This window comes from Chroicocephalus ridibundus, chromosome 12 (genome assembly GCF_963924245.1).
Source record: "Chroicocephalus ridibundus chromosome 12, bChrRid1.1, whole genome shotgun sequence".
Taxonomy (NCBI): domain Eukaryota; kingdom Metazoa; phylum Chordata; class Aves; order Charadriiformes; family Laridae; genus Chroicocephalus; species Chroicocephalus ridibundus.
This window is the reverse complement of record NC_086295.1, coordinates 3,645,970-3,673,124: the sequence shown is the minus strand read 5'-3', so window position 1 is coordinate 3,673,124 and position 27,155 is coordinate 3,645,970. Positions and strand designations below refer to the sequence as shown.

Sequence of the window (27,155 nt, the reverse complement as noted above, 5' to 3'; positions counted from 1 at the left end):
GGCTGAGCTAAAAGCGGGTGGATGATCACAAGAGCTCTGCCGCGTGCACTCCTGCCTGGCAGCTCCCTTCTCCGGCTCACTGGGAGAGTAGCAGCGACCAAAAAACAAATGCCAGACAAGACTAAGGTTACCTCCAACCATTGCTCCCTGCTGAGAGACGTGGCGTCCTTCCAACACCACTAGGTTCTGTGTCCGAAGTCAGGGAGAGCTGGAGCTTGGCCAGGGCAGGGAGCCGGGGGGCTGAGCCCCACACACACGGCACCAAGGATTCCCGTCCTTTGACCCTGCAGGTGGGGGGAGAGCTGGGAGCTCCCACAGAGGAACCAGACAATGAACCTTTCCTCACTTTTTTTCTCACACAGTGACAAAGAACAGCACTTTCTGGATAAGGTTTTCCCCTAGGATGAAGAGGGGTGAATTTCATCTCCCTCTTGTGAATGAGTGAGACTGTGCCTGCACCGACGTGGCACTATGGACTGCTCTCATGGTGGCCAGAAAGGCTTCTTGACCATACAGTTGATCTTGGTAATCAACACTTGAAACCAGAACAACCAGCAGATAATTCTCTCTGCCTTACCTCTATCGCCTTAAGGTCTAAATAATGCTCTTACTGAAGTCCTATTGTCCACCAGCCATAAGGTGGAGCTCAGACCCTCACTCATACGTAAATCTCTGCTGGGTCTGACATCCAGTGCATTAGCACATACCTGCCATGGGCTTTACCCGAACTTTGTAGCCATTGATGTTCCCTTCGGTCTCTTTCCATTTCATTTGGAGCCTGTCTTCTGAAAGCACAGTGAGTTTCAGCCGGCCTGACCCTGGGGAGCAGGAGACATGTCCATGCTGTTATGCATGCAATTCCTCCCTCTGCACATGCAACAACAAAACACCATGTGTGTTGTCTCCTCTATGGATAGTGGAACAGCTGCAGTGCAGAGGAAACCATCCCATGGGAGTCCTCAGCATCCCTTGATGTTACACAGCAATTCCTGCAGTCCCCCTGCACCTCTGCCAGGAAACCTACCACGAGCTTCTGCAAATCTGTAGCCTCCCTGTGCAAAGAGGAATTTCTCAGGTGCTCAAATGAGACCTCGATATATATTGCTGCAAACAAAGAAAACAGCCTGATGTAAAAGTGAGGGCTTTCTCTGCACCCCTCAACACCTTGGAGGACTCTCCCAGGAGTTTTCATGCAGGACGTTTTGTTTCAGCAGGTGTGTTTGGTGCAAACACCTGAAGTGGGAGGGCAGGAAAGAGCTAAAAGGGCTCAGTGAGGCTCTTCAACAGGCTTGGGCTGCTGAGAAATACAGAAGTTCCCCAGTTCCCTAAGGGATGGATCCAATACTTCTGCAGAAGGACCATTTCAGAGGCAGCTCCAAGGACCAGCTGGGTTTAGAAAGAAATAAAAAAAAAAAAAAGAAGAAGAAGAAGAAAAAAAAAAAGAAAGAAAACCTGATAAAGTGTAAATAACAGTTCCTGGCAGGACCATAACTCATGGGCACCAGCTTGTATCAGTTTGCTGCAGGGAGCAGCAAACTAAATGACAAATCCTGAGGAAAAAAAATAATATCAGACAAGGAGGTAAAAAGAAGAAAGAGCACATTCCCTTATTATATCTGGGTTTCACAGATATCTTTTAAACCCCAGCTAGATGTCTGAACTCACGTTTCACTCTCTGAATCAATGACTCCTTGGTAAAACATCGCTGTGCTGTCACACAAATGTCACCATATGAAACTGTTTCACTTGACTGCATATAGGATGGCAACTCAGCAGATTTATCTGCCCTCCTTCCTGACGCTGTACCTACAGCTGCCCTTCCAGCAGGCTGCCCTAATTGGCAACGAGTGAGCGTGTCCTTTGCCTGCACAACATCTGCACTCAAATGCCCACCCTCTATTTCCAGTTGTTACCAATCTCTTTCCTTTTACCATTACTCACAAAGGAAAAAGCTTGGGTTGACCTGGAGTGTCCGGCTCACTGCTCCCAAACTGTCTTGCACAGGACTCCTCAAGTCCCTAATCTGGTCTTGCATGATGCCCAGACATCTCCTGACATCTTTGCCATCAAGTCACAGCCCAGGATAGCAGTGAGAGCTGGCAGTGAGGACTTGCTTGTCTCAGCCCAACATCTGTGCCTTAACCTCTCCTCGCGGAGACTTCCTGCAGGCTGCCCAACAAGCAGATAACTATTTCGGGGGAACAAAGCTCAGATTCACATCTCACCCCTGGCAAATCTGAAGGGGAAGAAAGAAAACATGGGGAAGAGGGGTGAGGGGCAAAATAAAATCCCAGAATCACGCCTAAGAGAAATGGTAGAACATCGTGGAACAATGAGGGAATTCATAGTTAGATTAAACGTGGAGCTGTCTTCTTTAGATTAAACAGGGAGACGTCCAGCTCCTTGGCCATCACTCTAGGAGCCCAGAAGTTAAAAAGGCAAGAATGTCCTCAGACAGACCAAAGGACAGCATCCTCTAAAGCACCATTATGTGCTGGATGCAAATGAACCCCAGTGCCATGAAAGCTCCACTGTTTCCCTGCCCTGTGTTGAATGTGCACTATTTGATGCTGTAACCTTGCTCTCTGGCTGATAGTTAAGCCCAGACTTATCTGCAGAGGCTGGTCTGGAAGATACACAGCATGGAGACACGTCTGTCCAAACTCTGAAGTGCCATCACCTCTCCAGAAACCTTTGTGCTGACTGCTTCCACAGAAGGTTTAAACATAATATAAAGGTGGATCTTCAACATCAGAGAGGTTATGGTGACATGATATAGGTATTTTCTGGTCATTTATGCTATGGGAGCACTATAAGTTACAGGAGGAAAGTACCTCACGTACTTTCTTATCCAGATGTTGCACCACGTGTCACCATGTACGTCCAAAGCAATAGTTTCAGAGCGAAGGACAGATGCAGTGACTAACAGAAGTAACACCCTTTTTCCTTCCTGTTTCTCAAGCTCCATTTGCAGATCACATAAGCACCCTTCATTGCTTATGCAGGCTGAAATGCATCCCTGGTGCGAGGGAGCGGCATGCTGAACCGCTGCCAGCGATGAGGACAGGCTTTGCAGGGTGGGGAGGGATTGAGATGCTCTCCCCAAATGGGCCCCCTGATCTCCTGTTGCTCTTCATCTGCGTGAACAGGCTGTTTGGAGCTTCACCAACAGACACCAGAGCACAGCAGCGCCCTGAAACCCTGCGTGCGATTGGGAATGTCCCTCACATGTGATGCCGCTGCCAACAGGAAGGGCTTGGGCAAGGGCTGGGCTAACCCAGGTGACATCCAGACCGTAGGGAATTGCCCTGAGGGAGGGCTCCTTACCTTGGCCCACGCGTCCCCAGACATGGCTCGCCACAGGCAGGCAGGCAAAAAAGAAGCAAGTGTGAATCAGCATGGTGGTTGGGACCTACCAGAAGGCAAACATCAGGAAGGAGAAGTCAAAGGTACATTTCAGCACATCAAAACCCAAGTTTTTGCCATCCTCAGCTAAGGGACCGCGAGCGGAGGTCTACAGCTCTATACATCACTGACCGCACTGAAAGAGTGGATGGAGAAGCACATACTGAATTTTCCTGCAATTCCTATACATTATTTTACATTCTTGGTCTCTCCAGTGCTGTTCAGTGCCTTGGCCCAGTACTAAACGGAGATTAGATGCCTGATGGGGAGTAGGCTCTGACCCAGTACCCCTCGCAGCCTGCTTGGTCCTGGGGATGGGCGCTGCCCTCTTGGCAGGACGATCCCAACAGCGGTACAATACGTGCTGGGTTCTGCTCTGATCACGGAAATAAGCAACATGGGCCAAATCACCGGACGGACGTAGATTCCAGAACAACTTCTGCTTTAAATCATACAGAAGTAAATATTTCCGATTATCATGACTAAAATCAGTACAGGTATATGAACACCCAGCACCTTTCTCGTGTCCCTGCAATGCACGCGCTGATCATAGAGGGAGAAGCATTTAGAGGCGCACTCTTCGGCAGACAAGCTCCTCACACCACAGATTTAATGACCCTGCAGCCGCTGCGATAAAGCAATTACGCAGCAGGAGGGGTGCCACAGAGCTAGCTGGGGTTATGTGTCAACAGTTTAGAAACAAGGGGTTTATTTCTGATTTCATGATGGAGAACTTACACTCGGGACTTGTTGGGATGGTCTTGTTTTAACTTGTTCACCTGAAGAAGACTGCAAACAGATGCAGTCACAGCCTTAATCACGGCAGAGGATCAGTTTGACTTAGAAGTAACCTCTGCAGCATCGCCAGAGCTGGCTGGCTGAGGACAGCCAGCCCACGGACCTCGAGCACCTTCAGTTATCTTGGCTGGCCTGGATTTCAGATTTATTCCGTTTGGGTCAGAAATGTCAGGTCAGCATAAAACCACCCTGGTGGAAACAGTCCCTCCCCCTCGTCTCGGTCTCAATACACCGGGTTTGAAACATATGCTGTTGGCCTTTCGCAACGCATCATTGGCATCCGTCATTTTTGGTGCTCCGCATTTCAGCCTTATTGCTTTTGGCAGAACCAGACCATACACAAGTTTCCTCGGCTGCCGTCTGCAGTGACATTTCACTTCTATTCATTTTGATGGACAGGTATTTAGAGGCTCCTGGCAAATGCCTGTTTCCCTTCAAATACGTCAGCTTTTTAGTGATTTCAAGGAAAAATAAATATGCACGTGAGTGACCCAGCCATGATCTCCTAGGGTTTAAATCAGTTCTAAGTTGCTGTAAGAGCGAATGGAAAAACAAGCAAGTTATAACAGGGAGATGTTAACAACCGAACTCAGCCTGTGATTTTTTTTGTTGATGGAAGATCAGGTTATACGGAACAACTGCAGTGTAACTGAAGCCCTTAGCCATGGGAAACACTTGCCTTTGCCTTTTTTTTTTTTCCCCAGCTAATAAAATGAAGTCATTGCTTATAAAAAACAGCAAACATTTTACAGGTGGGTTTCAGGAATCTGACTGTGACCTCAAGAAAACCAAAGGCTGCCCTGGCTGCAGGGGTACCTGTGCCAAACAGCAGCAAGAAGCCCGTGTTTTTCAAAAATTCCCTGAATCACGAGTTCATTTGTGCCATTTTGCAACGCCACCAAACTGCTCTCCATCTCCTTGCAACTTCCCCATGGCTCCGCTGGCAAACGGGATGAAAAACTCTGGCAAAAGCACTGGATTGTGTATGATCTTTTCACGTTAACCAGGGTTATACGGGATCTGAAATAAACACGTGGGCTTCTGCCGCCTGCACTGAACCCGGCTTACTGCAGGGTCCGGTTCTGCCGGAGCTTCCACCCCCGTGTCAGTGAAGCACATTAACCCAGGTTGGACCCAGTAAGCCCCAGGGTGTGGATCTTTACTGCCATTAAAGCAAGGAGCAGGGACTTCATCTCTTCCTCCCAGCTCAGAGCAAACCCATCGCTATTTTGCCTCTTCTCCAACTTTCGTTTTCCTACCTGTAAAGCAGGGATAACACATGGACCTGTTTGCAATGGTGGAAGATACACATCTGGAGGAGCTATCTCCTCCCCACCCTGCAGAGCTCCATCTCCACAGGTTTCCTGCTGGACCCCAAGCCCCCACCGCGTCTCCACGGTCCCTCCCCATCCATTTTTGCCCTCACTGGTGCCACCATCCAGCCAGGCTGAGCTCTGGACCCTGGGACGGAGGGGACCACAGCGACAGGCAGCCTCCAGCACATCGATGCTTCTCTCCTTTTACCCATGCAGGGAAGGAATTTGGAGACAGCAACACATGGAGCATGTGGTGAGTATTTCCAGGGTCTGGAAAATGGGTGTGGAGGGGGACACGCCGCTTCCCGCTTGCCCCAGCTGAGTGCTCAGAGGGGATTGGGAGGTTAAGGCAGTTGGAGATCCCCTTATTTGTACAGGAAATCTTAAAAATAGTCATTTTAACTCTAGAAAAAAGAGATCTATGCAAAAAATCCCTGAGACCTGTTTAAATCAGCACAACTAAAAGTGCAGATTTAGGGGGTTTCAGTTTGGGGATATTTTCTCATCCCAAAGGGCACCACCGTCTCTGCATAGAAGCGCTGGCAGAAGCAATGTCACCTCATGGCCCACTCGCTGCCCTTCAGAAGAGACTAGTGACCTGCCCGAGGTGGCCAGCTGCAGGGAGCACTTCTGTCCCACCCTCCCTGAGTGCTTTGCGAGTTAAAGGACCTAAAACAGACTTAAAAAAAAAAAAAATCACATTCCTCAAACGCTTTCTGTTCTCTCCTGGAAATCTCCTGTATTTCAGTTCCACTATTGAACAAAAAAGTCTCGATTATCCCAGCGCCAGTCTCAAAAAAGTAAAAGGCAAGTTTCACTTTGGAGCCTTTGGAGCTCCCCGCAGCCTGGGCAGGCTTAGGAACGCCGGCTTGATGCAGACCCACACCACACCTCCAGGTGGGAGAAACCCACCCAGGCGACCGCCCTTGCTAACAAACCCTTCCAAGCACTGGAAGGGCGGCAATTTCCAGCAGGTTTTATACTATTAACCACTAAATAAAAGGAAAAAAAAACCCCACACACCAACAAACAAAGTGCGTTTCTCACAGCCATCACTCCAAAGGACCGGCTGAAGCAGTCCTGGCGATATTTAGACCTGACCTGCAGCAAATGTGAGTCTTGAAGCTGCTTCACGGCGAGAGGCTGAGACCTGCCACCCCCCGTGCAGCATCGGCAGCGCTGCCCCGAGCTGAGCTGCACCAGCTCCAAATTTCCCAGCAAAACCCCGCCGAAGTTCCCCACCGATCCCCAAACCAACACAGCCCCTCCTCGGCATCCCTGGAACCGAGCCCCCAAGGGGAAGGAGCCACAGACCTCTGTGGAGCGGCGCGGCTTTCCCTGGAGTCAGCCGGGAGGTGCGACGAATCCAGCTACATTCTTAAATTGGGGGAGAAGCAGCCCTGGCGCCTCGTCCGCTCCTCAGCGTGGTTAGAGATTTCAACTCCCAGACGTCAGGAGGGATGAGGAAGGGGAGGGAGAGCAGGGGGAGAGGGACGGCGATTCCCCCACCTCCCTCGCACCACGCCGCCGAGAGCACGGCTTGGCCCTTACGCGCGGCTAAATAAAGCGTGCGTGGAAAGCAAGACGCTGCTTCTATGAAAAACCGTAAACAGCTTTTAGTGGGGTTTTTTTTTTTTTTGCTAACTAAATACACGCCGAGGAAGCCGCACGCTGATTTCCTAGAGCGCAGCAACAAGTCGTGGCTCCCGCCCACTCTCAGGCTCCCAGGGATGAAGTCAGTCCACCCCACTCACATCCCATTAAACATTTTTGAGAGCCCAGCATTTGCACCGAAGGCAATTTGCGTTGCATTTGTTTGAGGAAATTAAGCACATCTGTAAGCTCTGCAAGGCCAGAGGCTGAATCATGAACTGGAGCTCGACGGTGCTGTGGTTCCCAGCTGTGGGATACAGCCCTGACCTCCAACCGGCATGTGGTCCCCGGCCCCGGGAGCGCCCGGGAGAGCCACCCAGCTCCAAGCCAGAACTTTTCCGGATTTTGTCCTCATTGCCAGGAATGGAACAACTGACAGTGGCATTTGTCATTGCAAATGGAGGTCAGATTTTCAGCTACATCTCCGGGGACTCTCGGCATCAGTCTCCCACTGCAACAGAGCGAGCTGCCAGAAACAGGCGATTGCCGCTCTATAGGAAAGACGGGCATCTGTGAAAGTGTCAAGTCAGATAGAAACAAAATAAAATAAAATCATAGTTTTTAAATATTTGTGCGAACAAAGAAACATTTGCTGGTTCATTGCCATTTTGCTTTACAACCTAGTAAGTATTTAAAAGCATCACATTATACAGGTCAAAGGATAACACCAAAAGAATCACTTAAATCTTGTTAAGACAGAACATGGAGCATTTGGTAGACTGTGAAGCGCGAGTCGTCGCTGCCCTACATGTAAATACCACAGATTACCTCTTCTGCAGTTCCTACTGGATTTCAGTAGTTGCTCAGTTTTGCTACAGTTTACTTTAAAACTAGGAGGTGAGAAAGGAAGGAGCACAGATCTCCTGCACTTTACTTTCAGGGAATTCAGACGCAGAGCTAAAATCCATGCTCCGCTTATGTCCGAAAAATCTGGAGCTTCCTCCAGTGCTTATGTTCAGGTTGTTGCTTTCTGTCCTACCTTTCCCAAGGTGCCCACAAAATGCCGTGGTCTTCTGGTTTTGAGTTTTGTTCAAGCCCAACACTCCGGATTAAACCGTGGGGCCACCACAGACACCCAAAATTCCCCTGACTAGAAACACAAACCAGAATTTAAAAAGCAAAAAGGCAGATGGATGCTGCTTTGCTTGTGCGCTGAATGGCTAGAAACAACAACTGTGAGTATATTGACAAATGGTTTAAAGGATTGTCTGGTTTCACTTAGGGGCTGGAAGGACCCCAGTGGGTTATCAATGCAAACATCTCGCTTGGACCACGTTCCAGGAATGCTGTGCTCCAAGTAGTCCTATGGCCTCTGCACCAGCGCTGGGGGAGCACATATCCCTTTATATCAAGGGAAAAAAAAAGGCAGCCAGCAGTAATGCAATACCTAATACACAGCTGACACCAGATTTTCCAGGAAAGTCAGCTCCCCTTTTCACTTTAACACGAATCAAAATGACTATTTTTTTTGGTTTGGAGTTGGGCTTAAAAAAGCCTTGGTTGGTGGCCAAAAGAGCTTCACCGAGGGACCTGCCCTAAGCAGGAGCGCTGGAAGTCGTCCTGCTGTACCACAGCATTGCAGGCTGATCACGGGCAGGGTGCTCTGTGAACTGGAAAGCAAAAAACCTCCCCAGTTTCCTGTTGTTACCTGTTATTCTATATTTAGTTCACTTTCAGGGTAGTCTGCACATGAGTATTCTTCATCGCCTGCCAATGCAGTCATCCTGGGAGCAGCAGGGCCCGGGAGGGCTGGATTTTGGTGGCTTTCACTCATTTCTGCTCACTCCCAGGGTCAAACTCAGGCGACAACACATTTCCTTTTGGCCAGATACTGTTTAGTGTCTCTCCTTCCCACCTCTGCCTGCCGTCACTAGGTTGGTCTATGACAATCGGGACCCCTGCCTGGCTCCATGCCGAGGTGAAACTGGTTAAAGAATTTAAGCAGTATTGGGGTGTGGAGGCACAAAAAGTGCAATCATGGAAGTCTTGCCTTTTCAAGAAACTCAGCTGGGAAGAACAACGAGTCCTGGTGATGAGCGTGGCTAAGCCAAGAGAGTAGCAGGAGCCCTACTTTACAAGGAAGCATATATCACTGTATTCATCTCCTTATTTTCTTGACAGAGTCGATGGCACGGCTTATCAGGCCATCTGGAAAGCACATTGTGTTCTCAGTAGACTGCACAGACAACTCAAGGGAGCTCAGACGTACTCACTTGCTTGGTATCAAACTTATTGCTGCTCACCGGCTCGTACCACCTGCCTTGCAGCTTGCCTGGGTGGATGGCTTGTTCTAAAGCTTGGTTTCAGGATGCGCTGAACTCTCCTCACTGCCATTAAAAAGGAGCTGCAAGAGCTTAGACCCTTCTCAAGAGACAAATTGTTCAACAACATCAAAATCCGAGACTTGTCCATTAGAGTGCATTTATTTGAAAATATATTAAAATGCCTGGCTAATATTTCACAGTGAATGGTCCAGCTTGGTCCCTCCCCACAGTCCATCCTTGCTTAGTGGAGTGTCCTGCCTTTCCAAACAGCGGTGGGATGAGACTCCTTCGCTCATTCAATGGCCTCCATGACTTCCATCACGAGAGTTCGTGGTCCTGTCATGATGAGGCTGCTGATGGTCTGATAGTCCAGGTGCAAAACGTACATTCCGTTCACTGAGAAAACAAACTGGCACACCTGCAAGGAGAGGAAGGGCAGGTTACCTTCAGCCGACGTCTTCATGGCAACTTCTGCCCGGGACAGACTTGAGCCAGAGGCTGCAATGCAAATAACTTGCTACGAAATCCCGCAAACCCAAAAGCATTACCACTCCGTAAACTACACTAATAACCATTGTGCTACGATCACTATATCATAAAAAAAGGGTCCAAAGGGATTTAGACTGTGAGCTAACAGAGAAAAAGACTCATTTATGAGCAGTGGTTCACTTCACAGATGGAAATGAAGCACAATATTAACATCTAGCAATTTAGTAGTAAATGAGATTAGGTAAAGAGAAATTAACTGGGCTCTTGAGTAAATGAAACAAATTCATCCATCCCCTTCCAATCCCGCCTGAAGCAAACAAGGAGTCGCCTCTAAAGAATCCCATTATTTCAAATATCTCTGTGACTTTAGACTTAATATCAGATTGTAGAATTATTCCCTCGCTGCTGGGGTTTTTATAGGGAATTGTGAAACTCGACATTTCTTCCATTCACACCTAAAACCCTACACACAAACCCTGTACGTGCCTGGGTCTAAAATGAGTTTCAAGACCTCAGCTCATTTTACATGGACTGGAAATACTGGAAGTCACTGGGTGAGTCAAATCAAGGCACGAGTCTAAGGTTATTCAGCTTCCATGTACATGGAAAACCGTTCCGTGCAGAACTACATTGTTCGTAGCAGAGAAACACAAAATGTGTTACACCTCAGTAGCTGTGAGAGCAGATGATTCAGGATAAAAGCTCTGCTACTTCCCAGCTTCGCTGGCGTTATATACAGTTACTGGAGCTGTACTGGGAATTGTCTGCTTTAATTTTAGCAGCTCAAAAAATTTTGACAGCTCCAAAGTCCACCACAGGGACAGCTTCATTTTGACAAGAGTTTTTTCGGGTCCAGCTGCCCACAGCCCCTGTGCTGCCCTGGCAAACGGCAAATCCGCCGCCATGCAGTCACACATGGGGCACTTTGCCTGCGGAGAGCATCCTTCCCCCTGCCCCTCACAGCACTGCCAGAGCTCCACACGCCAACTCAATCGGACTGATCTCCACTGCGCGAGGTGGGATTATCATGGAGGATGTGTTCAACCCAAAAAGTTCAACCAGGACACAAGTCCTGCCTCCTGTTAAGTCACCACGAGTAAGAAGTACCTTCATCCCTGCAGCAGCAGCAGGTCCTCCTGGGTCGACTGCCTGGATGTGGCAGGGTCTTCCTCCTCTGACCACAAACCCCCAGCCCACCGCGTCCCCCACAATCTACAAGCAGAAGAAAGGTGTTTTAGAAACCAAGGTATGGACTGGATAGAGGAGATGCAACAGCTCCTAGTGAGACGGAGAGCTCTGCTCATGATCCTAACCTGTCACGGGTGGGAGAGAAAGGGCTGTGCACCAAGTGGTCCTACAAAGGGTGGCTACAAAGAAGATGGAGACTCCCTTTTTACAAGCAGTCACATAGAAAAGACAAGGGGTAATGTGTACAAGTTACTCCTGGGGAGATTCCCATTGCACACAAGAGGACTATTTTTCACAATGAGAACAATCAGCCATTGGAATAATCTCCCCAGGGAAGTTGTGAATTCCCCAATATTTGACACTTTTAATATTCAGCTGGGCAGAGTGCTAGACCATCTTGTCTAGACCATGCTTTTGCCAAGAAAGGTTGGACCAGATGATCCTTGAGGTCCCTTCCAACCTGGTATTCTACAGTTCTGTGAAGTGAGATGCAGAACCACAGGTTAATTGCTCTCTGCAAAGCTGCTTTCTGATTAATATTGCCCGCCAGCAAGTGCAGAAGAGTGAAGGACGGGCGGCATGAAGTTGAAGTGCAAGGCATGCACCAAGAGCGCGTTGAGAACATTTCCAGAGCACATACACGGTGCCTTTTCCTTGGCACAGGAGAGCATTTCCAGGGTGGAAGTAGCCACTCAATTTTTCCCACTCTGATCTCAGCCTGTCAGAGCAGTTTGCTGTAATGCTGTGGCCATCTGACGTGACTAAAAGAGAAAAGGAATTCCCAAAGGACTTTGCACATTACCCGTATAAATAAATAACAGCAACTGCACAGCTAAGCAGAAGGAAATGAGCCATGAAAGGCCCAGGCTGGCAGAGTTGAAGGGCAGGGCAAGAGCATTCAGGAGGAGAATGAACGGCATGTCCTCATACATGCCACGCTAATCACCAGCTTGATTTTCCTTGCTCCTTCCCACCAATTTCTACAGCACAGTTAATTCGGGAACCTGATCCACAGCTCCTCTGTAACCCCACCTGTGTCAAACCAGTACGGCAAGCCAGCCCTCTCGCTTCCTAAACTGGCCACTGTGAGATTCCCCCTTTCAAAGGTGGGCAGGAAAGCGCTGAGAAATTTTACACAAAAAATAAACAAGCACGATGGGATCCGCAGGGCAGGAACCGTCTTGTAACATTCACACCCAGCACCCACCAGCCCTGCCTTGACCGGTCCTACAGCTTTAGAAATAATTAGACAACCAAAAGCCCAAAACACGGGTTTATCTGCAGCATCCTGGAGATTTTTGCAGTGCGTTTATCTTGCCTATGGAAAAAGCCCACTATAAGAAAGGCAAGAGTGGCCCTCGGATGCTCCCCATCTGGTGCTGCTCCATCAGATGCTGATGGATCATATCAACATATCTGACAGTAGGAACCTGAAAGATGCATAAAGCTGTGCATAAAGGTGATAACTGTGCGATAGAGGACGTGTGTCAAAGTCTCAGCTGTCACAAGACTTGACAGATTCTACAGTTTGTGTGGAGCTGGATGAAACATAAATGGGGGTTTTCTTGTCCAGGAAACATTCTCTTTCCTGATCTACCCCTTAACATACATTAAACTAAAGCAGAGGCCATGCACATTTTCACCCACAAGAATACGTGCAGAGATTGACCCACTGAGACGCACCAAGAGAGAGCTGTGATGATGTGACAAGCATTCAAGGTTTCAAGATACAGGGGTCAGAGCAGCGGATGGAAAGCCTATCAAAGAGCGGTCAGAGAGCCTGGTACCATTGGGTTGGCAATGTCATTTGCTGTGGTCACTTACGGTTAGCGTTTTCTTGATGTAGGGGGCCCCGGGGGACAGGAGCTCTTCATTGGTGACGGGTCTCTTTAACACTAGAGCAGAAGGTGACAGATCCTATCAGAATCAAGGGTTTCGTACAGCAAGTGCCTCACGAGGCAGCCTGGGGATTGCTATGGGCTGGAGAACAGATGTTAGAACCAGCTGCAGTTAACTGCACAACAGAAATCTTTGCATCCATCTCAATGGCTTTCAAAACACTTGCGCGACTTTTCAAATCAAGACTCAGAGGTGAGGCTGACCCTCTCCTCTTGCAAGTCACCAAGGTGACAGTGAACAGGTTTGGACCTGAGGCTTGAGTTGCCCTGAAGGAATAGATGTATCCTGCACACCGACAGGGCAAGGCAGAAGCTCAGACCTGATTTGGGGTTGCACTCGGCCACGGGAGGGAACACCAGCATAGGAGTGGCGCTGAAGTAGGGGTTGGAGTTTCCAGCGAGGGAAGTGATGCTGCTCCTTCGAACCGCTGAGACAATTTTGATCTCCTTGTTGGTCTGGACTGAAAGAGGCAGAAATAACAGTTACGCAAGGAAGGAACAGACCAGTTTAAAATAACAATCTTGCCCCATCAGCCTGACCCCCATCTGAAAGGTAAGCACATGCTGAAGACAATATTTGAGCCATTTCTTGAGAAAGAATAAAACTAGTTTCAAAGAAGGACCAAGAGCTGAGTTGATGGTAAATTGAGTTATTGCCCTGGGATGGGGAGCTGCGATAGAGGCCGCAACTGCATCACAACATCCACCACAAACCATTGGGATGGGTGATCATTTCATACAATGCCTGGAGGAACACCCTATGCTCTGCTGGAGCAACACCCTCAGCTCTGGAATACTCCGATAATGTAATCCTCGCTTTCGCACCCCTCCACAAATACATCCCCAGTTACCGGAGAGAAAGCTGGTGTTTCCTGGGTCCGGGTTGAGCTTGCGAAGACAGAAGGGGCTGTCTGGGCTCTCGGACAGGGTGCGAGAAGAGTTCTCATTGAGTAATTCTGTGAGACGGCGCCTCCGTCGAAAGTTGATCCAGAATTGGTAGAGGATGTCGCTGTCAAAGAAGTGATGCCTATTGGAGACTAGGAAAGAACAGGGGAGGAGGGAGAGGCTGAGGGGGTGCGAAAAATATGTAGCAAATATACTGAGGGACCCAGATTAATTGTTTTTAATGCCCTTGTGTTCTGTTGCGGTTTTTCTGACTGTTTGAGAAGGCAACCTGCAGGGAAGGAGGAACAGCAGGGCCACCTCCCCAAGAGATGCCACCTCCCAGGGATGCACCACCAAGTCACAGCCCTCTAACCTGCCCCGGCCCCAAGACACCCAGAGGACTCCCTGCCTTCTGAATCAAAAGTTTGATTCCTGCAGATGGTTATGATCTCCAGCCAAGCGAGTCTGAACGTTACACCCTCACAACCCAGCCCTCAAAACCCAGGGGTGGATCCCAGTCCTGCGGGCCGGAGGCTTTGAAGAACTGAAGGGCAACAGCTCAGATTTCAACTCAAAGCCTTTGTGGGTGGTGGAAGATTGCTCGGATTTCAAAGGTCACCGGCTCCAAACATAGAACTAAAAGGCCCCATTGCCATCGCCAAGTGGGCGCTCGACCAGCACTTGTTGCATGACATGAATGGGGATTTGTTCCTAGCACAGCCTTGACAACTACGCTCCTCTCTTGCTTTCCATCCTGGCTCCAGCTGGACCCTCGCTCACCATGCTGAATGATCCCATGTTCCAGGAGCGCCCGTCCCAGCTCTACTGCTTCCTTTCGGTTCTCTGCTTCTCCCTCCTGAATGAGCCAGTCGACCATCTCGCAGCCCAGGAAAGTCCTCTGGTATTTCACCGAGTTCTCCTCTCTCACCTTCAGAATAGACTCTTCCACGCTCACCAGCCTGGCACAGAGGTGGGACAAGCCCCCCCGTGATGCTGTGCAGCCCTGCAGCCCCACACGGGAGCTGCAGCCGGGTAAAGCAAGGCCAAGAGAAGCGGGCAAAGCATTCCAGCCAAAACACTGCTGCCTGGGAGCAGTGGGAAGGGAGGGAGAAATGCAGAGCTGGAGTCGGGCAGCTTTGGAAATCTTCATCACAGCGGAGGAAGCAGCTTCAGCAAAACCGGTTCAGCTGCGACCTCAGCTTAAGACCGCAGGGGAAAGCCAAGCAAGCAACTGAGTGCGTGCAACAAATGGCAGATAGTCCAAATTGATGGAGAAGGTGCGTTTCAGTGAACGCATACTCAGTTTGCAGTGTATGTGAGCGCTAAATCCAGTATCTCCACGAGAGGGTGCAGCGGGCTCAGCCATGAGACGCGCTGGATGCTCTCCCCGGTCCCACGGCCACGGCTGCCGAGCAGAAGCCAAGTACCAGGGATGCGGCTCTGCCAGAGGTTCCTGGAGACAGGCAAATCACAGCCCGCCTGGCTGAAGGGCTTCTCCCTCAAGGCCAGTTTGTGAATCTGGGTGCCAGGGTGTGAGGGTGGAGAAGATGTGAAGAGGCTGCTAAAGGCAACGGGTCCAGAAGGTGGTCTGTGGTTGAACCCAGCCTAACAAAACGACACTCTAGAGGTGCCTGGGAAGATGACTCGGATTTAGAGCCAGAAACAAATCAACACAAAGAAAACAAATGCTTGGAGGTGGAAGGAGTTTTCTTTACTGTCTGAGAATTAGTTTTTCCTACCACAACTTTTGCAAATAGGTTAAGCGAGGTGCAGGGGATCCAGGCCCACGAGGTCCCTGAACTCCTATACCCTGCTGACCCTGGTGGGACATAACCCCTAATCGTGCTGGTGGAAGCAGCTCACCCAGGGAGGCCTGGACAGTGCTGGGAATGGCCAATGGACGTGTCCATCCCAGGAATGCTCAAAGTGCAGACCGGTCCCTGCACTGGATCCCAGACCCTGCACTTGGTTTGGAGCCCTTGAAAACATCCATGAGTTCAGAGTACAGCTCCTGTCCCAGCCCCAAAGAGGCCGGTTGTCCTGCGGCTGTGACAGGGCTCAGGAAACAGCATTTTCCAACACAGGGCACCGAGAAGGAAGAGAAAAGCCAGCTGTAGCCGTGGCTCCCAGCCGTAGGGCATCATCAGCAAGCGCAGCCAGCAGAGCGCACTCCCAACGCCCCAGCGCTGAGGGTTGTTTTGCAGGGGAAGGACTCACGTACTTCTCATACAGACTCTGCCCTCTCATGAACACCTTCACGTCCTTACTGAGCGGGAAGGTCCCGTCGTCCTTGCGGAAGCGGTACAGCAGCTTGGCGTCCTTGTAGTCCGAGTGCTCGTCGCAGACTGAAAGGAGTTGAGAGCAGGAACGTCAGTGCTGGGGGTGGCTGCCAGTCCCTGCGGGACAGACAGAGCTGCACAGCCTCAGCAGGGTGTTATCTCCAGGTGAAAAGCCATGGGGGCTGTGTGGGTTGTCGTCCTCTATGCCCTTGATACCACACAGCAACCAGCATCCGAGCCTTCGGTTCCCAAATTAGGTGCTTACGAATGCCTGCGGGTGCCGGTGGGAGAGGTCAGTCCCACTGAAGAGACCGCGGGAAAGCTTGAGCCCGAATCTACATTTTGATCCAGACTCTAAAATAATTCATTAGAACAAACTGAGAAGTTTTTTGGGTTGGGTTTTTTTTTTCTTTTTGGTGGTGGTGGTGGGTTTTTTGTTTGTTTTTATTTTAAATTTAAATGTTGATGTTTTGGCTTAGACTGAAAGAAAACAAACCAAATTGCCTCAATCATCTTTTTTTTAGAAAGCTACTGCCACATGTAAGCAGACCTGGAGGACAGAAGGGAAAAACCCCATACTGCATCCAAAGCCCTGTAAAAATCACCTCTGTCCCTGTCAAAAGTACCTGTAAGCTAAAACGTACAACGACACCAACTTTTCCACATCATTTTGTGCCAACCCTGCCCAGTTGGACTCTATGATCTCAAAGGTCCTTTCCAACCATGAAGATTCTGTGATTCTATGATTCGCATGGCGAACCAACCTCAAGAGAGGAATTCTTCTTCAAAGCTCGGTTCATACTACTGGAATAATCAAATCTATATGAAAAACCTCAGTTTCATCTTGGGGATGAACACACGGTCTGTAAATGCATGGCTCTTCAGTGGTTGCAACATTTAGGAGGTAAATATTTGGGATACGGCTTTGAAATAAACTTGCCTGTAAGAGATTCCTAGACTACAAGTCAAAATAAAAAAAAAAAAAAAAATCAGCCCAAAAAAAAAAATCACAATCCAGCTCTTAAATCAGTCAGCCTGCCTTTCTTCAGCTCCATCCATCTGAAGGCAAGGAGAAAATTCAGCCGTAAAAAGAAAACAAAACAAACAAACAGGGAAAAAAAAAAAAAAACAGAGTAAAGAATATGCCCAGAAAACGAAGAAAAATAGTCAAAGGGGAAAAAAAAACCACCACAAAGATTTCCTCACTCCAATAACATAATCCACTAGAGTGAAATTCAAAAGACGTAAGATATTTCTTGTGGAAATTTCAAGACTTTTTCATTCTTCTGAGCAGACTGGCAAAACTTCATTCCCCTTCTGGTGAAGGCTAAAATACTAAAAACTGTCAGATTACCTGGAGTTCATCATTCCTCCTGAGCCGTTCTCTTGGTGGGAAACCAGGAGGCTAAAGCCCATGGCTCATGAAGCAAGAAGGCAGGTCAAGAAGGTTGTCTTAAGAGGTGACAGTTTGCATCTCGACAGCTCCAAGGAGCAACGATTCAGATGCCGTTGCAATCGGGAATTGAACATAAAACCTTACAGGAGCGCGCCCATAGAAAACCAAAGCATTTTTGCTATTTGACGACCAATTTCAACGTGTTTCCAGCAAGTAATAGAATAACAGCTCAAACCACATCAGGCCATTAAGAGGCAGCACAGACAATGATCTTCAGGAGATAATTACCATCTGCTGGATCCCAGCGGAGAAGAGGGCAAACAGTTTAGACAGCCGATTGCAAAGCACTTAGCGCAGTGCTGCGGTTTGCCGGCAGCCCCGTTTCCGTAGGACTAACAAAAATTAGTGGTCATAAGGCAAGTTGGAAAGTCAATGTCTGCATCCTGCCAGGAATTCTCACAGAAACAGGAGGGACGCGGCCGCAATAAGCAATCAAAACAGCACCGGTACCCAATGCTGCACAGGATTAATTAACTAATGGATTTATTTGAAACTGACGGCTGGAGAGATGGAAAAAATAATCAAGTTTAAGTGTTAATGGTTAACTGAGAACTCACTGCTTCAGCTTTATGCTTTTGCGATAAAGCAGAGTTTATTTTTATTCAAGGCAGCTTAATGTAAAGGGCATTAACCTCAGCAAGTAGCAGACGGCAACAGAGAGTGTTTGCATCGCAGTGGTCCAAGGCAGCTATTTCTGGACCCTAGAGAAGAGGGGGGACGAGAGGGCTGGATTTGGTATGGTTGACATCTGGTTGTCATCACACGGTGACTAGATACACAGCCACCTCCCCAGGGAGACTCAGCGGGTAGCAGAGAAACCCACCCACCGTGATGGATGATGTAGTGGTCCATCAGCTTCTGCATGAGGCGGATGCCCGTCTCTCGGTCCGGCGCTTCTTTGTGGTCGATCAGCCAGTCGGTGAGCTCCTTTGCCACGAAGCAGTTTGGGTATGTTCGGAGGTGGTAGCGTCTGTCCTTAATGAGCTTCCCATCGTGGAGGCGAAGCCTAGAGAGAAAGATGGCCATTGAGCGTAGCTAGTGCTACAGGGGAATTTGGGTCGAATAGCCCAGCGGCTGCCCAGCCTGGGGAAACCACTGATGATTTGGGACTTCTGGCCAGCACCCAGCGACTTATAAACTCAACCACCCCTCTTGGCTTTGCAAGGCTGCATCAGTTGATCCTAAGGAGCCCCCTTCGACATCCCCTTCTCTCCTCCTGCACCAGGCTTAGTCCAAGCCATACCTGTCTTTTTATTCTAAATACGCCTCTAAAAAATACACAGCAGCTAACTGAAGCTTGTGAAGAAGGGCCAAAACACCGAAAAAAAATAAAATAATAGTACATACATTTGTCATCTTGGCACAATTCTGTGTCTAGTTCTCCTTCCCCATAACCACGAAAGCAGGAACGTAGCTGCCCCCAGGACAAAGTCTCAGTCATAGCCCAGGGTGGGAGCAGTAACGGGAGCACTCGTTTCTGCTGCGTGTGTCTAAGAGATGAGTGCCAGGTGGATCTCGTGCGCAATCTGCTAATCCACGGACCACTAATCCACAGCAAGAGTGGACAACAGTCCGGACACTTTCTGATTCGAGCTGGGATAGACTGGGACAGAGTTTACCAGAATAACAAGCGTCCTATGCTGAAAACCCTGAGGTTATGGCTAGTCTGTGACTTCAATGGAAAGATATATATGAGTGAAGGTTACTCAGGTGAGTATGGCTTTGACTTTTAAAAGGACCTTAGCAACCGAAGCAAGCCACAAGGCACAGAGACCTTATGTGTTCAAGCCAAAGCCAACCCACAGCTTGGCAGGATTTCTGTCCAGGAGCCAAGCTTTTGCCCTGTAGTCATGACTGTTCCCAAAATACTAACCCTGGAAAATGCCCGGTGCAGGCAGCAGACTCAGAGGGGAGATGTTTAATTAATATCTCCTTTGTAACTCCAGGATGTTGCTGGTTTCAAATTATTCATTTCAATTCACAGTTTTGCCCCAGGCCAGTATATTTTACAAAGGTATTAATCACTGCAGCCTTTCGTTATTTAATGCCTCACGTTCTTCTGTTCTTTTTGAAGAAGTTATGTGTGCACCACATCACGTTGGACAACAGTTCCAGGCACCCTACGAGAAGTTTTAAATATCCTAAAAATCTATCGGATAATAACGGATTATCCTCTATTGTAGGATTTACAAATACCAGGGTCTTAAAAGTCTTAACAGAAGAAACTTTTGTTGAATGATGATTTAGTAATTGATTGATGTAATTAATGCTCAGGCTAATACGAGTCAAAATAACCCAATGTATTTTCAGATCTTCCAGGTAACTAAAAACCTAACCCAAGGATTCATGCAGAACCAGCTCCTGGTCTTGCCTTTGGCTGGCCTCCCTCAAATACTGAAGCCTATATTCAGTATTTTACTCTCTTTACCTGGAAGATTCATTCCCACAAGTGACCAGGAATCATTCCACATAGGGATTTTACCCGAACGGAACGGTCTACCCTACAACAGACAGCTGCCTGCTATTTTTAGAGTTTGTAGCTTTTCCCTTTATTTCACGGCCCGTTGTCAAAATGCAATCAGACCCAGAGAGCAGCGGCTGCAGAGAGACTCCCCACCCCGACATCCCTCTGCTATGGGAGAAGACAAACACTCATTTTTAATATCCTTTCTTTCCTTAGTAATCAGCTAGTGGGACGCCACTTTAGAGGCATGGTTGGTAGAGATAAGAAATGTTTAACCAAGAGTACTCTATTGCTATCAAGGGTTTGCAGGAGTCCATAAAGACTATATATATATATACACACACACACACACATATATTTTTACCCCCAGTAACACATAGACCATAATCACACAAGGCCTGAATAGAAACTGGTTGGGAAAATACTATTTACCCTCTAGGTCTTATTTTATCCTGTTTCAGAATACTGCAGAAAACGCGCAAATCTCGCGGGGAAAGGAAAGAAAAGGAAAAAAGATTTTTCGGCAAACAATACTGCTAAAACCTAGGATTAAAAAAAAAATAATAATAAAATTTATTCTGAAACTATTGTATTGGGAACAATTGCGAGGGTAGGAATTAAGTGGCATTTAAGCACCTCTGGAGCAGCACCATGGACGTTCTTGGGCTGTTCTAAGTTTGTGATAATTTTGCCCCCTTGCCCGCAGACCCAGGGCAGCGGAAGATGCAGAGCTCGAGTGTCCTTGTGGGCTTTTCACTTTCCTCTTGTTTACTGTTTCCCATCAACTAAGAGGAGCCAAATCCTGTCCTTCAGACACAGAAGGACGTAACAGCAACTGCATCTTCGACCAGCTCCGCTGACACCCTCTACCAACCAGTCCGTGTAGGATGTTGCAAAAACAAAGCCAGTGAAACCATGAGCGGTTTATAATCACGCACCTGGATAAAAAAAAAATATTCCAAAGAAGGATGTGTAATGCAATATTATGAGTTTTCTAGATGCCAAAACCTACCCCATGTACAGATTACTTCCTCAAAAGGGAAAAAAAAAAAAAAAAAAAAGGCAGAATAACGCAGGGATAAAATGCTTGCTGGAACAGGAGAATTGACTCTTATGAAATACTCCTCGCTCGGCAGTCGGAGCGCTGCTTTCACACGCGTTTGCTTTGGGCAGGCTGCACTGGGTAACCAAATTGTTTCTTTGTCAAGGTCACCACAAAGACATCATTCATTATTCATCCTGCGTAACCTTGTTGAAAGGGAGATCCACAGCAGTGTAAACAGAAAAGGGGAAAAAAAAAAAAAAAAAAGAAAAACCGGAACACAAACCCTCTAGGGAATCAAGAGTTCAAGTCGCTTCAGCTGTTACAAGCAGGACTTCCCTGCTCCTCTGGCAGGCCAGCGTTTTCCCAGCGGCGTTGCGGGTGTCCCAGCTGGAGAGCCACCCAGCAGCTCCTCTCTTGACTGCTGCTGTGTTCACACTTCACATAATTTCAGATCAGAGAATTTCTGAAGCAAAGGGCTTTCTTGTATTGGAAAACTTGCTACTTCTGCTGTAGCGTAGTTGCACAGGCAGAGCAATCCCTAAAGCGATAGCTATTCCGCACCAAGAACTCACACGTGCCTGCAGGGAGAGGGAACGTCTCCCTGGGACTTTCTCCATCACCTCCTACCCACGGGAACAGACCTCGAGCATCTCAAATGCCAAGGTGGATCTTTCAAGGATATTAACTTCGGTCCACATTCCCACAGCAGTTACGTACAAACTAATGGCCCTGGAGAGATGCGTCACCCAAAGGATCTTTTCCGTTCCTATCTTTATAGAAAAGGAAAAAGGAAAAAAAGCAAACAAACAAAACAAAACAACACCAAAAATCCCACAACCCTCAACAAAGAAACAACTAAGTAAGTGCTTAGTAAAAAGCAGCAACTGAAGGAGGGGAGACTGAGATGAGATATTGTGAAGAAATTCTTTGCTGGGAGGGGGGTGAGCCCCTGGCCCAGGTTGCCCAGAGAAGCTGTGGCTGCCCCATCCCTGGAGGGGTTCAAGGCCAGGTTGGACGGGGCTTGGAGCAACCTGGGCTGGTGGGAGGTGTCCCTGCCCAGGGCAGGGGGTGGCACTGGGTGGGCTTTAAGGTCTCTTCCAACTCTAACCATTCCGTGATTCTATTCCTTCTCCTCTCACTTTTTCTGCCCAAGACATAAATTTAGCGAGTATATTTCACATTTCAGAGTGATTAATGCAGCTTAACGGAGCTATCAGACAACAGGTGGTTCACTTGACCATGAGGAATATCCAGAAGAGATTGTACAAGGGCTTGCCTATACTTGAGAAACTCAGATTACAGCAGGGTGTGAATTCAAAGTGCAGTAGCTGTCCCAGGATATCTCTGTGCAGATAAGCCATTTGTTGCAATTAGAAATGACTAATTGGTCTTCTTTTACAAAAAGCCACCCAGGAGCACACAACGCCCAGTAGTGTGACTTTCATGCAAGTTTATATGTCTGAAACAAAAAGAGTGACAGCAGATGTGAGGATGGAGCCTGAGACAGCCGCCTTCTCACACCTAAGACCACAACAGCGGCGGAAATTATTATCTTCATCTTTTTCATGGGGAGGGACTCAAGACCCAAAACTCCTCTTCCCCTTCCACGGACTAGAAGGCAGCATCCCCGTGGAAGCGAAGGGACCCTGGCAGACGGACAGCCCAAAGCACAGCGGCCGCTCTCCCCTCGATTCCTTTAGGATCTGTGCTGTTCCCAGCCAACCCCACGACGCATTCCCTCACCCCTCGCCTGTGCAGCTATTTCTGGCTGGGAAGCGCATCCTGACACTGAACAGACTCATCCCTCCGGCCAAAGCAAACTCGGAGGGATTTGCAAACTTGCTGGGAAGCCAAAGAACTGTAAAGATGGAGCAAAGGTTTGTTTGATTAAATACAATAGTGGGGGGGCAGGGCAGGAAGCAGAGAACAGGGGAAAAACAAATGTTTGAGATTTCATGTAGATACAACAGCATTATTTGCTGTTCACAGAGTCAGGGCAGAGCACAAGGCTCCTTTACATGCTGCTTTACTCCTTACCTGGGGAAAAGCAGGGGAGAACGATGTGGACATTTGTCTCTGCCCCATCTGCCATTGCCTGAGACGTCATTCATCCTCTCTGCCTCAGTTTCCCCATCGCTACTTATTGGACGGTCAGGTCCCGGGGAGATTCGTATCACTAACTCCTTACCCGCCAGGCTGCAAGATCCCCAAAATACAAGAGAGAGACTCGAGCACTCAGCGTGCTCTGCATCCCTCAAGTCTCCTTCCAGCCAGAGGAGCTGCAGGGGAAGGAGGAGCCCAGCCACGGGTTGGTGTCCATCTCTTCACCCTCCTCCCCGGGTTTTACACCCCGTGCTGCCAGCAGCTCCTCCTGGTCTTTCTGCACTGGGAACAGGCTCCTGCCCAGACCAAAGCAGAAGGATGCGACTGCTCTGTGCCAAGCCAGCAGCAGAAGGACCCACCTCTCCATCACTGTGAGCACTGGGGTCCTTCCGTGGCCTTTAGACCCAACGCCCACAAAACACCGCCGAAGAGGAGAGCAGTCGTGCCGGATGAAATCCACCCGCTCTTCTCCACGCAGCAAAGAGCTCGAGCTTTTCAAGAGCAGGTCGGGGGCACAAAGCAGTCAAGGCTGCCCAAAGGCAGATCGGGTCGCTCCCTGCGCTGCAGCGTTGGCAAAACAGCACGTGTCCCCCAGCATCCCGGCTTTAGCGTACGCCAGCCTCCGAGGGGAGAGCTCTCACCTCCTCTCTCCACTCCTACGTGCTTCCCACCCCTCCTGTCACTCCTTCCAGCAGAGACAACCTGCATCAGGTTCACCCTGGGGTAGCAAACTGAAGAGGAACAAGCAGTTCAAGATTGCAACCTGCTGCGATGGGCTTGGACTGAAAACTCTCAGATTTTGGGAGCTCCCTAACCAGGAAACTCCAAGGCACTGCAGCCACTGGGGGAGTGCAGGAGAAAAAAAAAAAATATAAAAAAATGGGTGCCCCAGAAACTACATACATTTTGGGTTTTCTATTCAACTTTATCCCTGTCGCACTAATGGAAAGATATTCCCTCCCTGCACAAACCTTTTCTCCCTTCAGGCTTTCGGCATCCTTTTTAAAGGCTCAGGGTACATTCACACTGACAACAAGGAGTGAAGATTACAGACAAATGTTGGGATGAAAAAATGACTTGGTGTTATTTGTTTTCCGAAGTGTGCAACACTTGTACTATGCCTTTACCTCTCTTATAAGAGGTAGCACACACTATAGTAGAAGAGCTCTGTTCACAAACACATTTATTGTATCCCCTTCTCCTCCTTGCAGTCACAATCGCCAGACGCTCCAGGATCTGACACGCTCCTGTCCTGCCAAAGGCGTGAGGAAGACACATCATTCCCCTTGCTCGGGCACTGATCACAGCTTTAACACATGGCTCCATTATTGTATTTTCTTTCCGAACACCTTTCCCCCTCCTTTGGCCCAGGCTACTTTAAACCTCAGTCACTCCACATGAGTAAAATACTGGAAATATAAATATGAATAAGCCTGCCCTGCCCGCGGGATGGAAAAAGTCATGACTTTACATCTCTTGCCTTGAGTTATTGAAAGGCAAGTCATTCGGGTCAGCTGCTGCTTTTGCCTGTAAGAGCGTTCAGCTCCTTTCCAAAGCCTCGCTCACAACGTGGGCTGCGAACACTGCGAAGGCAGAAAGGTTAACGCAGCCTCCCCCCCCAACAGCAGCTCTGCCCGTCACTACCTAAGGAAAAGATTTCATTTCTGGAGCTAGGACGGTAATATTAGTGAAAGACAATCGGCGGGGAATGTGGCTAACCATCACTACGTATTTAAAATCCAGCCGCTTTGGCCACTGCCTGTCTTTTCAAGATGTGGCCCTAACCCTTAGCTGGAAGTTATCAGTCCTTGATACAGTACAAATAATAAAGCTAAAGCTAACATGACTCACTGAGAATGGGCAACATAGCGACACAGAGCTAATTTTAGGAATCTGATGTTAGCAGACTTGGGCTCTGGGCTCTTTGCATTACTCAAGGGTATATTTCCTATTTTCCACCCACATTTCAAAACTAAACAAAGAGAACGGCTCCAGATACACACAAGCAAACTCTGCTCAAGAGACAAATATTGCATGCTTAGAAGCAAGGGGGAGGGGGTGTGGGGGGAGGGAGTCTGACCTCAGGCACACAAAGAACACCTTTTCTCAGGCACACAGGTTTTCTTGCATAGGAGAACGTATTTCTGCCTTCATGAGGAAAAAAAAAAAAAAATCTCAGAAGTTGCTGAAGAACTGGGACGACAAACCAGCTGGAGTTCCCAAAAGTGACTTTCAAGAGAGGGAAGACCCTACGTGTTGCTGTGCGAAACAATCCAGGTGCATGGCACCCATGGGATGACCTCCCAAATCACCCCCAAAAGTCCCAATGCCACCGGAGGCGGTGCTGCCCCCAGGGACCAGGGACCCTGGGGAGGCTGCTCAGTGCCACCACATCAGGCTCTGGGTTTAGAGGAGGATGCAAAGGGATTTAAAAATCCCTTTGCCATCTAAAGCCACCTGCCAGGCCCCTGCCCCTGGCACCCGGAGGCAGAGGGCAGGAGATGCCCAGAGAGGAGCAGCAGGACAAGGTAACACGGGAAAGGACCTGCTTCACCACCGGTTTGGTGGGTGAAGGAAGGACCAGGAGATACTGGGGAGGGGAGACATCAGCACCTGGGGGGAAAGCACTTGCTAAGGAGAAAGCTTTGAGCCTCCTGCTGACGGGGTAGAGCCCAGAGCCCCCGGGTACAGCCAGGAGGAGGGCCCCATCCCCTCCTACCTCAGCTGCTCTCCAGCGATCATCACCTCTGCCCTGTAGTGCTGCTCCGTGGCTTTCTTCTTCAGGCTGCTGCTCAGGCTCTCCATGCCGGGCTGGATGCGGGCGGCAGCGGGGAGATGCTCCCGGGGCAGCAGGGAGCACCGGGGGCCCCGCACATCCCATGGGATGCAGGCTGGGAAGATGCTGGCCCCCGGCGCGGTCCCCAGCCCGGCTGGCGAGGTGCAGGTAGGCAGCCTGGAGTTGCTGGCTCCGGCTCGCCGCCTCTCCTTCCCTCTCTGGAGGAGGAGCCTGCTGCAATCCGATGCTGGCTCTGCTGGTTTCTCACCCGCTCGGCTCCAGCAAGGCTTCCGCTGAGAGCCGGGAAGGTGGCAGGCTGGGGACAGCATCCTTTCCGCACACTCTGCGTAGATGAGTCCAGCAGGGTCAGGCCATACACAAGCTGTCGGATGCGTGGTTTGGTAAGATGGACAAAGCAAGTCCGTCCTTATGCTGTAACTTTCCTGTGAAGGGTTCAAGACGTGCCATTCCCCAGTGCAAGCCATGTGGCTCGCTCCCAGCCTCTTCCCTAAGGGCTTTCCACCTCTCCCCAGAGCAGGCTGCATCCAACGCCGTGGCCAACACTTGCTAAAAGTGGGCTCAGAGCAGCTTGAGCCCTTCTTCATTGCAGCTGCCGTCACAGAGGTTGGACAAAGAAGCACAGGCTGTAATTAGCAAGAGCTGGCACCGACGAGTCTGGGACTCCGCTGGTGCCAAGCTGTTTGTATGGTGCTACTGGTGACAGCCTTTAAAACCTGCCTCCAGGCGCCGATACCTGCCTCAGCTCCTACCGCTCATTTCCACTATTGGGATATTTTCCACAGGCCAGAGCTGACCTGAAAGAGATGGCGCTCAGCAAAGAAATAGGTGGAGGATCTGGGATGTGGAGATGGTTAACTACCATCCATCATTACCAGCAGATGCGTGTGCAATTATATTTCCATTAGTTAAAGTAGGAGTGCAAAATACTGGCTGGCATAAAGGACCAGACCTCCGAAACACAAAAGAGGGAGGAAACCTACCAAAAGAGAGTGTGGGGGAGATGAGGTTGAGGGAAGGGGAGGAAATTCTATCAGCTAAGGAGAATCTGCTTCAATTTGCAGCCTCATAAAGTACCAGTAAACTAAACGCTGTCTTTAGTTAGATCATCTTCAGCA

At 49.1% G+C, this 27,155-nt stretch overlaps 2 protein-coding genes across 4 annotated transcripts in view; both read right to left on the bottom strand.

The window, feature by feature from the left end:
- The window catches only part of COL20A1 (collagen type XX alpha 1 chain), a 53,247-nt gene extending 46,166 nt beyond the window's left edge, over nucleotides 1–7,081 (bottom strand). The window contains exons 1-3 of the mRNA XM_063350410.1: nucleotides 6,834–7,081; nucleotides 3,328–3,412; nucleotides 708–818 (exon numbers count right to left, since the gene is read on the bottom strand). Of these exons, the coding sequence (XP_063206480.1) occupies nucleotides 708–818; nucleotides 3,328–3,400 (184 nt within the window). The 5' untranslated portion in view covers nucleotides 3,401–3,412; nucleotides 6,834–7,081. The remainder of the gene's footprint in view (nucleotides 1–707; nucleotides 819–3,327; nucleotides 3,413–6,833) is intronic.
- A 1,165-nt stretch (nucleotides 7,082–8,246) lies between these two features.
- LOC134522527 (DEP domain-containing mTOR-interacting protein-like) lies at nucleotides 8,247–26,624 on the bottom strand. Of its 3 annotated transcripts, XM_063350261.1 has the most exons (9): nucleotides 25,963–26,624; nucleotides 18,459–18,637; nucleotides 16,118–16,241; nucleotides 14,677–14,855; nucleotides 13,863–14,048; nucleotides 13,332–13,472; nucleotides 12,938–13,008; nucleotides 11,033–11,137; nucleotides 8,247–9,854 (listed from the first exon to the last, which is right to left on the bottom strand). In XM_063350261.1, the coding sequence occupies exons 1-9, from the start codon at nucleotides 26,622–26,624 to the stop codon at nucleotides 9,729–9,731; spliced, it is 1,773 nt and encodes a 590-aa protein (XP_063206331.1). In that variant the 3' UTR covers nucleotides 8,247–9,728. The 3 variants fall into 3 exon arrangements, with proteins under 3 accessions (XP_063206331.1, XP_063206332.1, XP_063206333.1); XM_063350262.1 differs by lacking the exon at nucleotides 14,677–14,855 and having other exon boundaries at nucleotides 13,863–14,020; nucleotides 25,963–26,588; XM_063350263.1 differs by lacking the exon at nucleotides 14,677–14,855 and having other exon boundaries at nucleotides 16,164–16,241; nucleotides 25,963–26,588.
- Nucleotides 26,625–27,155: the final 531 nt, after the last annotated feature.

Excerpts from the sequence above, each read along its gene's own strand:
- LOC134522527 (XM_063350261.1), bottom strand. The coding sequence starts at position 26,624 with ATGAAGAAGGGCTCAAGCTGCTCTGAGCCCACTTTTAGCAAGTGTTGG. Across the intron at positions 16,242-18,458 it reads CCACTACATCATCCATCACG|TCTGCGACGAGCACTCGGAC; the intron begins GTGGGTGGGTTT and ends AACTCCTTTCAG. Across the intron at positions 14,049-14,676 it reads ACATGGGATCATTCAGCATG|TCTCCAATAGGCATCACTTC; the intron begins GTGAGCGAGGGT and ends GTTCTTTCCTAG.